We start from the raw sequence: 12,263 nt of genomic DNA on the forward strand, positions 1-12,263 counted from the left end.
GTATGAACACCTCATACGAACTAAACTGGAAGAGGAAATTGCTCGCAAAGGGGGATTCTCAGACACTCAATATGGCTTTCGTGAAGGAAGGCAGACTGTGGATGCTATCCTTAAAGCAATGCAGATAGCGGAAGAAGCTGCTGCATACACGAGTAAGCATCGTAGACTATGTGCCATGATTAAAATTGACGTCAAAAATGTATTTAACAACACCTCCTGGCATCTATAAATATATTCAACAACACCTCCTTGAACAATCTGCAAAAGAGGAAAATAGATCAATATCTAATTGATATTATAGCATCCTACCTATCAGAGAGAAGAATCATAATAGAGGCCGAAGGGGTACAAAAAACTGTGATGGTAAATAGCGGTGTACCACAGGGATCACTCTTGGGACCTATGCTCTGGAACGTACTCTATGATGAACTACTGAGGATAGAAATTCCAGATAAAAGAACTTTAGTTGCCTTTGCAGATGACCTTGCCATTGTATCATGTGCAAAGGATGAAGATATACTGATAAACATCGTCAACTTGGCAGTCCAGCGAGTTGTAAACTGGATGGAGAATAATCTATTAACCATAGCTTCATATAAAACTGAAGCAGTATTACTGACCAGAAAAAAAATTATCCCCGATGCAGTTTTATATACAAGGAAATGTAATTTACCCAAGTAATTCTTTAAAATACTTAGGAGTGTGGCTGGATACCAAATTGAATTTTGCGGACCATATTAATAAAACCATCACCAAGGCCGAGAAAACTGTCACCGCTTTAGCCTTACTCATGCCAAATGTAGGAGGTACTAGAGCATCCAAAAGAAGAGTACTTGCTAGTGTTGTACATTCGCAGCTGTTGTATGCTGCACCGGCATGGCATAAAGTCACTAACAATCGCAAGCTAATGCAAAGACTACGCAGAATACAACGCATTATGTCTATTAGGGTATGCAGCACATACAAGATTGTATCTGGAAAGGCTATAGGAGTTATTGCTGAAATAGCGCCTATTGATCTGCTCATACAGGAACGATATGATAGATACCATGGGATGGATAAAAATCTAGCAAGGACAAAACTTCTCCAACAGTGGCAAGAGAAATGGAATAACGGAGTATATGGCAGATGAACTAACAGGTTAATACCCGACATACAACTATTGTTAAACAGACAATATGGAGAAGTCGATTACTTCATGAGTCAAGCATTGTCTAGCCATAGGTGTTTTAGAAAATATTTATACGATCGTCGTAGGGTTGATAGTGCATCATGCATCTATTGTGGTCAAGATGATGATATTCAACATACACTATTTGCGTGTGAACGATGGCAGGTCTTTAGGGAACAATTCCGTATAGAAACAGGCAGAGACTTTGACTTACCCGCATTTGTGATGTACCTAGTTAAAAGGGAAGAACAATGGAAGCCTGTATATCAGATAGTCCGAAATATAATAAGTTGTAAAGAGAGGGAAGAAAGACGAGCACCATAAATCTATAGACACCCTTTGCACTGAAGCAATTAGAGCGGATTCCAGTGTAAAGTGGTAGTTGGAGGAGGGTTTTTTAACCGGTAAGAATCTGGCACTACCCAATTGTGGGTGTCTTATGCAAGATTTTTTCCCTCCTCACCAAAAAAAAGGTAGGCGGCTTAACGGCAATATAAATCTTTTTGAATTCCTTAATATTTTAGATATTTGGACTGCTACATTTTGCTTTCCTCGCATTCATATCTCTATCGCGAGCCGCGTATATCACGCATCGGCTCTCTAAACAAGCCGCACCGCGTTACAGGTACCGCCGGCAATTATCGGCTAAATTATACCCAAAACATTTACGTTTTGTCGACGGCGACGGCGTTTGATCGTCGGAAATATACGATTGCCGAACGACGGAATTAATCGACCCGAGAAGCAGCAAGAGTGAAAAAAACGGAATCTATTACCGAACGATTTTCGGCTCGTTGTTGTTATTTGAGATTGGAGATCAAAGGGACCGGCCTGCGCGGGAATCTCTGGGATCTCGCACTCGGATCTAAAGGACGACGAAAGAAAAAGTGCGTTTAAATAAGCGCGCGTCGGCCGGGCGTTTTAGGAATATATGGCTTCGGGTTTGGTGCGTGCGTGCGCTTTTTTAATAAATAAACTAAGGTACTTTTAGGACAGAGGAGCCGAGTAGCGGGGCAGGAAGAAGGAGATTATTATCTAGAAAAAAGTTTAAGAGAATAAACCTTCAATTTCTTACTTGAATTGGGTGTACGGAGGAACCGATAGAGATGAACCGATAAAGATGCTTCCAAAACCAAAGAAAGAACAAGGATGGGAGTATTCCGACCGAAAATTAAATACACCGCACTAATGGGCACATACCCTAGCATCATTTAAGCTTGATTTTCATGCATCCGTTATCCGACGATACGATGACACGATATTAATTTATTGGTTGAATTTAAAGACTTCGATTGGTTAGAAAATTACGTAGTTTTTAAATTTATTGCATTTTCATGCCTCCGCTCATCGGATGTAAGTTTTGCTTGTGATCATTGTATCTCTACTCATAAACGAGAAATCCCATAAAATACACGAAAATGGGATGTGATGCGCAGTAAACCAGCAGTAATCTACCGCCAACCAGACGGCCCGTATTTTGGACAGGAGAGCAAAAGAGAGCATATCAAAAGATATACTTCTGCGTACCACATACTGTTTCTGCGTTTTCCCGTATACCTTCGTGCGTGTGACACTCAAATAGTGTATAGTTAGATTAGTTAGCCGAGTCTGACGTCTCGCAATACCAGCATGTAGGAGAGTCAGCCTTGCGGATCCTGTGCAGATACTCGCCAAATACTCCATGGCCAGTACTTAAGCTATTATATTATTGTGTTTATACTCCAGCTTGCGTGATGTAGTAGTCCGTGTTTGTCTGGTCGTATTTAATCCAATCTTTGATATTAGGTATGAAAGTGTTTGTCCACCTGCTATATGCTTCCCATCGCGTCTGCCATTGCTCTAATACAATGTTTCTGGGCTCTTTCCGGAAGGAAGTTCCATTTTTATATATTTGGTTTGTTTCCTGGATTAGTAGATAGTAGAGATTAGTAGTAGATAGTAGTAGATAGTAGACTGATCGGAGGTATCTTATAGGGGGGGGGGATTTGCAGGGTCCCTGTAGATTCCATGTATAGTTTAATCAAGTTTAATTGAAGTATTTTTAAACTTATAGGATCAATCGTTTGGACCTCCTTGATCTCGATGAAATATCATGTGGAGAAACATGGATGACAAAAGAAATATTGGATTAAATGGAAAAGCAAAAGAAAATATGAAAATAAAAAAGACACGAAATAAAAATTGCCAAAGTGATTGGATGACGTACGAATGTGAAGAAGCTGAGAATCTCCTTTATGGGAGTTTTAATTTTCATAAAATCTGAAACAAATAACTGGAATTAGCAAAAAAACGCTAATATCACTTATGAATGGCTAAGGAAAACGTATTTTAAAACGGAGTCTTTTCTAATTACATACTAATATATTTTTTTCTGAGGACAGTTCTTGAATTTTTAATAATTTTTTTAACGAAGTTTAAAAATATATATTTTTTTATTTTTTAATAATTATTTATAATATATAGATTTATTAATATCTCTGAAACTATCAAATTATATTTACCTATATATTCGGATTATGTAAAGTGATTAGAAAGGAAGCCAAAAATGCAATAATATACAGGGTGTTCCATTTAAAATCATCCCGATTCGCCAATCATCGTAAGAAATCTGACTGTTTAGACTTATTAGCCTGTTGAGTCATGCACTTAAAGCGTTCACCAGAATAATTGACCGTAGGAGCTATAATAAATCTGACGAAATGAGCGGAAAGATGCAGTTTGGATTTATTAGGAGATTAGGAACTAGAGAAGGAAACCTCGCTTAGGAACTCGCTTAGGCAAGATTTTGGTGCGGAAATGTTTTGACCAACGACAAGGTGTCTTTATTTGCTTTATTGTTTACCAAAGAGCATTCGTCAAACTACGTGAAATCGTGGTAGATGAGAAAAAAATCTAAATCATAAAACAGCTATATTGGAACCAGACAGTTGAAGTGAAGATAAATAACATCGTTTCGACCAAAGCCTTCCCAAGTAGCATTTTCACGACTTGCGACCACATGTTTACTAAACACAACGTTGGATTAGTTACAAAACATAGTTAGCTCCGTACCTTGGGTATTAAAATAAATGTAAACGTTGTTGTAACGTTGTGGCGACGTTGAACTACTACTACAACAAAGTAAAAGCTTCTGCGACGTCGAATAAACGTTGTCTTGTAACCTTTTTTGCTTAAGTGATCTTTAGGTGATTCGGACAACGTAGTTACAATGTTGAGCAATAAAGAGTTTTCTGACGTCACTTTCAGGACCTATTCCAACTTTATGCAAACGTCGTCTATTTTACTAATTCCAACGTTGTTTAGATTTCCTTATTCTTACGTTGGTAGGACGTCGAGCCACTACCTTTTTGCAACTGTATCTGTATTGAACCATAACCGTAAATCTTAAATTTTCACTTCATTGTTCTGTTCAGTCAGACAGTTCAGTGCTGTTTTTGTTTTTATAAAAAAAAACTTAATTAAAATGGGACATAAGAAAGGTAGTAAAATAAAAACACTAAATCACCACAATACACCAAAACACTTTTACTTTTACATTGGACGCGCGTTTCGCTAACCATGTTAGCATCATCAGCAGATGATTATAAACATATATATATTAAGATTTGTTTATAATCATCTGCTGATGATGCTAACATGGTTAGCGAAACGCGCGTCCAGTGTAAAAGTAAAAGTGTTTTGGTGTATTGTGGTGATTTAGTGTTTTTATTTTACTGTGTAACACCAAAGGTTCCAACCCTCAACTGTAATAAGAAAGGTATATATAAAACTAAATTTAAATATTCTGTTTTTTTTTATTTTTTTTTTAATTTTCTTGGGATTTAGGTTCGGGAAAACTCTGATTAAGTTTTCATTTGGGTTTTCATATTTTTATTTCATTTTTAAAGGAAATAACCAAACGTTTCGGCCAACATTACAGCCTTCATCAGTGTAGCTAGTGTCTATAACAAAATGCCAATTTCAAATTAACTTATCACAAAAATCTGTTAAATTTTTTTTTTTTTTTTTTTTTTTTTGGAGAAACACATTATTTATACAAATCACGAATACATAGTTAAAATTAAGAGTCAAAGAGTTTATGTATAAAAAACCTTAAGTAGCTAAGTGTGACAAAGTTTATGTAATAAACACAATAATTATTTACAAAAATTATTATTTTTTTTTTTCATACTTATTTACCTGCTATTGAAAGTTAAAAATAAAATCTTACAACACTCACCAAAATCAAAAAACAGTGTCGAACATAATCCAAAAATTACATAGAACAAATTCACAAACACACACAGCATAATGTTTACTATAATTAATAAAACTAATATCAACTTGTCAGAGGATGGCTACATATTTTTTTTTTAAATGATTATTCGTAAGACCAAAACGATCCACGTATGTATATTGACTACGGCTGAAATCGCACTAAACCTAATTTATATTTCATTGGCCAATAAACTGTAAAAACACTATTCTTTTTATGGTTTCCAAAATATTACTTCTTATATATACATGATTTTTTTTATATAAAACAGGGAGAAAACAATAAACAAATTAATTTAACAAACTAAAATACACTTGATTCAAGTTTTTTATGTCAGTTCTATCATTCATAGATTCAGGTTCTTTTTTAATATAGATCATTTCCAAAAATTCTCTTTTATGCTTGTTGTATTCAGTGGCTAAAATTTTGGTCTCCTGATAATTCATTTTGTGATTTGTCGTGCTTTCATGTTTAGTCAGAGCAGTTTTATTTTTTTTGTCATACTTATGACCTTTTAACCGGTTTTCTAAATATTGTGCTGTTTGACCAATGTAGACGTTTGGGCAGTCTTGACAGGGAATTTGGTATACTATATGAGTTTTTTTATTAGTAGGTATTTTACTCTTTAGGCGACTAAAATGCTTTTTTAACGTGTTATATCCCTTGTGACATACGGAAATATTGCTTTTTTTGAGTAAATTTTGGAATCCCTCAGACACTGTTCTTATATAGGGGAGTGGTAGATATCCGTTGTCTTTTTTGTTTTTATTGCTACTAATATTTGAGTTTATTTGTTGTTGATTTTCTAATAGTTTTTTTTCCTAGATTTTATGATACCATTTATTAATTTTTCCGGATAGCTATTCTTCATTAAAACTTCTTTGATTTTTTTTAAGGCATTTAATCTGTATGGAGGATCACTAAGGATTAAAGCTCGGTCTGTCAAGCCAATAACCACAGATTTTTTTTGGGATATGTGATGTTGAGAGTGGAAATTTAAGTATCTGCCGGACCATGTATTTTTTGTATACCATTCTGTTAAAACTTTATTATCACTGTGATGTAATGTCATATCGAGAAAGTTGATTTTGTTATCTGTCTCTTTCTCGATAGTGAATTGTAGTTTATGGTTATAACTATTGAAGGACGTTAGTATAGAGTTGCATTTATCATTTGGTACTGCAGTAATAACGTCATCAACATACCGATAATAAAACGGAATAGAAAAATTAAGATTTGGTATTATTGAGTCTTCTAGATCTTCTAGAACCATTTGTGCAATAACGCTTGAGATTGGCGAGCCCATTGCACACCCTTCGATTTGTTTGTACACTTGTTGTTCGTACATAAAATAAGTGGAGGTAAGACATAATTCTACTGCTTGTTTAAAATCTTGTATAGGAATATCTGTAAATGGAGATCGCCACTAAAACGCCACTAAATTTAAATATACATCGACATATTACCGATACTTTATCCACTCCCTCGTTTATTTAGAATATAGAGGGCGGCACAAGCTAGACTCTAGGATGATTAAATTAGCAATCTTGCGACTAGTATACGAGTACTACCTGTTAAGGCTGAACTGCGACTTTATTAGTCTAGTATGCGACTACTCGAACTACTCTATCTTAATCTCCAAAACAACAAAGTGAAACGGTTAACGGCAATGCCATGTTTTTGAATAAGAAAATGTTTCGTTCCTAAAATAGCAATTCCCGCTTTTTGAATACATTAACTTGAAATATTTGACCCTAAACAACACGCGGAAACAATCTTTTCGACTGCGAATAAATTATTCTCATTTTACTAAAAAAAAATTCAAGAAATTTTTTAAAACTTCTTTAATTTTAAAGCCGATTAGTATTTTTCACAGTAGAAACAATACATTTATCAATAAAGTTGTTTGCGTTGAACTTTTTTGCCTTGGGTAACGAGTTACAGAGTCGGTTAAAGTGTTTCAATAATTATGATCTTCAAACATCCTCCACACTTAAATACTTTTGTTTTGTTTTCCTTTACTGCCATCTGGCATATGTCTAACTAAATCATAAAAATAATATTTTTACTATAATTATCCCAATTTAGGATAAAACGCGACTTAGACGCCATATTATTATAGTTTTATATTTCTGTGAATTAGGATTTTAAACAACGTTGCAGTTTGTACCAAATTAGGCTGCTAGCCAACGTCGGTATCCAACGTGTTTCGACCCAAAAATTATTCTCCAAACTAGTGCAGACTAGGGTTGGCACGAGGTTGTCCCGACGTCCAAATGCTGCTTGGGTTTGAAGTAACCAAAAGACTACAACAAGGATGCATTCTGCCACCGATGCTTCTTAACATCGAAAAAATATTCCTGCTTACTCTCGAAAATGATTCCAGGAGTATTAGGTCAAAGAAAAGCCCATTAACATCAGATATGCGGACGATACTGTTTTATGGATCCCCACTATGGAAGATCTCCAAGAACTCTTAAATAAAATACATACTGTGCGATAAAAATAACAAACTGTACAGGCTACATATTAATACCTCAAAAACAAAGACCATGGTGATTAGTAGGCAAGTCCAAAATGTTAAACTCACTGTAAGCGGCGATATCACTGAGCAAGTGAATATGTTTAAATATCTTGGCATCAAAAAAAAACGCTTCGATGGAACTATTAGACTATTTGAGATCTCATACACGGATCACATTTCAAACGTAGAAATGCTGCGGAAAGGGTAGATGGGGTAGATTTTGAGAGAAACTCGCTACGAAATTCCCAAACTGATCTTTGCAGGTCAAAATGGAGGGCCAAAGAGGATCAGGAAGAACACAGCACTCATGACTCCGGAATATCAAAGATTGGAGCGAGATACTGGACGCGGCAATCATATTCTGTCGGGCAGAATACCCTTACAATTATTGAAGATAGTGTGCAAATCGAGGACCGGAAGAGAAGAAGAACAAGCCATTTCCAACTTTCCTACGGCATTCTCAAACTCAGATTTTTGAATAAAGGTCTTAGAAATAGTAAACAAACTGCGAAATTAATAAAACTAGTTTTAGCTAGAACCTAATTGCGGAATTCTGCGTTCTTTAACATTGTTAGAATTACATCAATCTATTTCTATATAATTATCTTTAAGTTAAAAGTCTAGCTTATATTGATGCACCCTCGTATACGATTTATCGTGATTTTTAAATTGTAGATGAAAAACTATCGTGGTTATGTATTTGTTATAGTTCTTCCTTGTATGAAATCGTAAAAGGTGAAAAACCTTTATATCCTGGAAGCTTACGCCGATTACGATAATTTACAAGTTTCGGTCAGAACTAATAATGTCTGTTAACCTGAACCCACTGGAAAAAAATATTATAAACCATTCTGGTTGTTATTCTATAGGAGATCAAAGAGCGGCACCGCCTTTGAAAATGCTGAAAAAATGTGTTCCTAAATAAGCCTCGCTTGTTTTCTAAATAACCAAAACGGCAATTTTACGGCTTATTTCTTTATACACCTTCTAGTTTATTTACCGAAAATCAAGTGTATAAGGTATAGAAGCATGTAGTCCATATAAAATACAGGGTTGTTCACCACATACGACACGGAGTATTGTAGCTAAACGATGAGATTTTTACAAATTGTAAGTTTTGGGTTCGATGAAGGACTATTAGAGGTACAATTTAAAAATAATTTTACAAGATACAGAGTGTCCCAAATAAGTAAAAAATATCAAAGTTGTATTTTTCAAAATGGAACACCCTGTATATTATTACATTTTTAGTTTCTACCATTAAAATAAAGGTAAATTTGATTAAGGTTTATTATACTTAAACTTTACCGTTTTTGAAATATTTTCAATTTTGTGAAATTGCAGTAAGAATTTTAAGGCTTCATTTCTCCAAGGGTATCAAAGTTTTTAATACTAAATATTTACTGAAATTTATTTATTGATCAGTTATTGTGTTGGAACAATAAAAAATACTACCTTATACAGAGTGTCTAAAAATTTATTTTAAATATTTATTAGCTTTAAACGGCAATAACTTGTTTAATTTAAATGGAACACCCTGTATATTTTAGGAGAATCAGATGCAAAATTTAATTGTCTATCAAATTATATTATACCATTTTTTACCTATCTCTTTAAGTTTCCGTAGAAAATGCATTTTCTTGTAATTGAGAACTTATTTATCAATTTACCCATGGAATATTGACATTTTAGATTATTTTGAAAGATGTAATAAATTTTTAAAGAGTACAGATACTAATATTACCGATATAATTCGTTTATTTCATTAAAAAATAAAAAAAACTGTTTAAATATTTGTTAAAGAGGATCAGTTAATATGATTCCAGTATTCAAACAACATTAACTGACTGTTTGCTTTGATTAATAATAATTGCTCCAAATACTAAAAAACTGAATTTTGTATGGGCATTAGACAGTGTGATAAAAAGTAACACCTTAAAAATGATATTTCATTTTTTAATAAATGCTTATTTATAACTACAGAGACTTTAATTTGATAACTTATTATTATATTGATTTCTGACTCAAATCCACATTTATTTATAATAATTTAATAACGAACACAATTAAGTATGTAATTAATTAGTATATGGGCGCAAATAATGGTGTTATATTTAATTAATGGTATACTCTTTTATAAAGATTTAAATAGTTTTCTTTTTGCATACAAATGGGCTAGTAATATTATCGTTTTGCTAAAAACGATAATATTACTAGTCTGTACATTTTGTACATTTGTTGCTTTAAAAACAATCTAAAATGTCAATATTCCATTGATATATTGATAAATGAGGTCTAAATTATAAGAAAATGCATTTTCTACGAAAACTTGAAGGGATAGGTAAAAAATGGTATAATACAATTTGATAGACAATTTAATTGTGCATCTGATTCTTATAAAATATACAGGGCATTCCATTTAAATTAAAGAAGTTATTGCCGTTTGAAGCTAATAATTATTTAAAATAAATTTTTAGACACTCTGTATAAAGAAGTATTATTTTTATTATTGCAACACAATAACTGATCAATAAATAAACTTCATTAAATATTTAGTATTAAAAACATTGATACCCTTGGAAAAATGAAGCTTAAAAATTTTTACTGCAATTTCACAAATTGAAAAATATTTCAAAAAACGGTAAGGTTTAAGTATAATAAACCTTAATCAAATTTACCTTTTATTTTAATCGTAGAAACTAAAAAATGTAATAATATACAGGGTGTTCTATTTAAAAAAATACAACTTTGATATTTTTTATTTATTTGGGACACTCTGTATCTTGTAAAAATAATTTTAAATTGTAGCTCTAATAGTCCTTCAACGAACCCCAAACTTACAATTTGTAAAAATCTGATCGTTTAGCTACAATACTCCGTGTCGTATGTGGTGAACAACCCTGTATATGACAAATAATACTTGAAATAATATATACTTGAATACAAAAAAGAGTACCTAATGAGAGTTCTGTCAACTTACGGATTTATCGGTTAGGTTATGCAAAATTTAACATTGGGTAAAAAGACTAAAGATGGATCTAGATCTAATAGTATATTGTTTTATTAGGAGTAAAAATGATAAAATGATACTTTTTCCGTGGCGAAGATGTACAAGGTGTCCGACTAAGAATAGCTCTCGGCTGTTATCTCGGAAAGTATTAACCGTAGAGCCTACGGAAAAAATATTTACAACTAAAGGGGCTATGAGAAATTGCTGGAAATTATCTTCAAGTTTGTAGAACAGCCGCTAGAGGGCGCAACTAAGAGAAAAATAAGAAAATAGAATTTTTATAGAATTTTGCCTAGATAATAGGTACTATAAATATTAGCTTCATAATCTTCAGTAAATTTTGGACTTTTTTTGTTAGAACCATTTTCCCCTATCTGCTAAAATAAAATGGTGCGGAAAGGTTAGATCTCTCTTTATTTAAATATTAATAACTCCGGACTGGATGATCAGAATCCAACAAACGAGGGCTCGTTTAAAAGAGCGTTCCTTACTCTATATTATACAATAAAAATAATAATAATAAGCTTTTGAACGTAGGCGCTAGGGGGCGCTGTCTTACAATTTAACAAAGATGGCGCGTTTTTTCAAAAAAATTAAATACGATAGTATATGCAATTTTAGCTGATAGTAAAGAGTAATAAAAGCTTAAAAATTCAGCGAAAACCGCATCTTGATATCTTCTTTCAAATCGAAGATATTAACAAAATTATAATAAGTAACAAAAGTGAGTAAATATGGTCCGAGTAAATATGATTTTTAAATGGCGTTGTTTAAAATTCGAAAAAAAATACAGGGTGTTGTATCTGAAATAACGAAGTTTTTATATAAAATAAATCCTTAAAATAGATCAGCAATTTTTGGTACCCCTGTATAAATTTAAGGAAGCGATAAATTTTTCAGTAAAGTTTATTTCTCTACCTTTAACTCAGCACAAGAATTAATTCTGAAAAGTAATGTACAGGTTGTTAATAATCTATTCTATTGTAGCGTAAATATATAAATACCTATATCAAAAACCCAAGATTTTAAACATATTTAACCCTTATAATAAATACCTTTTTTTTGGAACAAGAATCCAAAAATGAAATAAAATACCAGGTGTTCCATACGAAAAAATATAACTTTGGTATGGATCTTAGTTCTGAAACACCCTGTATAATTCAAAATAATTTTAAATTGTGCACATTGTCTCCTCACATATACCCATGAAATATTTCGTTTCTACATCTTTCCGTTTTCGTATAATCAACCGAGACGAATGAGATGCGCTACCCTGTATTTTAGTGATAAAAAAATATCTACT

The 12,263-nt window shown here is 32.9% G+C and overlaps 1 protein-coding gene across 1 annotated transcript; it reads left to right on the forward strand.

Annotated features, from left to right (window-relative positions):
- The first annotated feature begins 790 nt into the window (after positions 1-790).
- LOC115879201 lies at positions 791-1,132 on the forward strand. Its single transcript, XM_030895893.1, has one exon. The coding sequence runs from the start codon at positions 791-793 to the stop codon at positions 1,130-1,132; it is 342 nt and encodes a 113-aa protein (XP_030751753.1).
- Positions 1,133-12,263: the final 11,131 nt, after the last annotated feature.

This window comes from Sitophilus oryzae, unplaced genomic scaffold (assembly GCF_002938485.1).
Source record: "Sitophilus oryzae breed Bouriz unplaced genomic scaffold, Soryzae_2.0 scaffold_1576_pilon_pilon, whole genome shotgun sequence".
Lineage (NCBI taxonomy): Eukaryota > Metazoa > Arthropoda > Insecta > Coleoptera > Curculionidae > Sitophilus > Sitophilus oryzae.

What these genes read in the sequence shown, in the direction of transcription:
- LOC115879201 (XM_030895893.1), top strand. Translation starts at nt 791, where the DNA reads ATGCCAAATGTAGGAGGTACTAGAGCATCCAAAAGAAGAGTACTTGCT.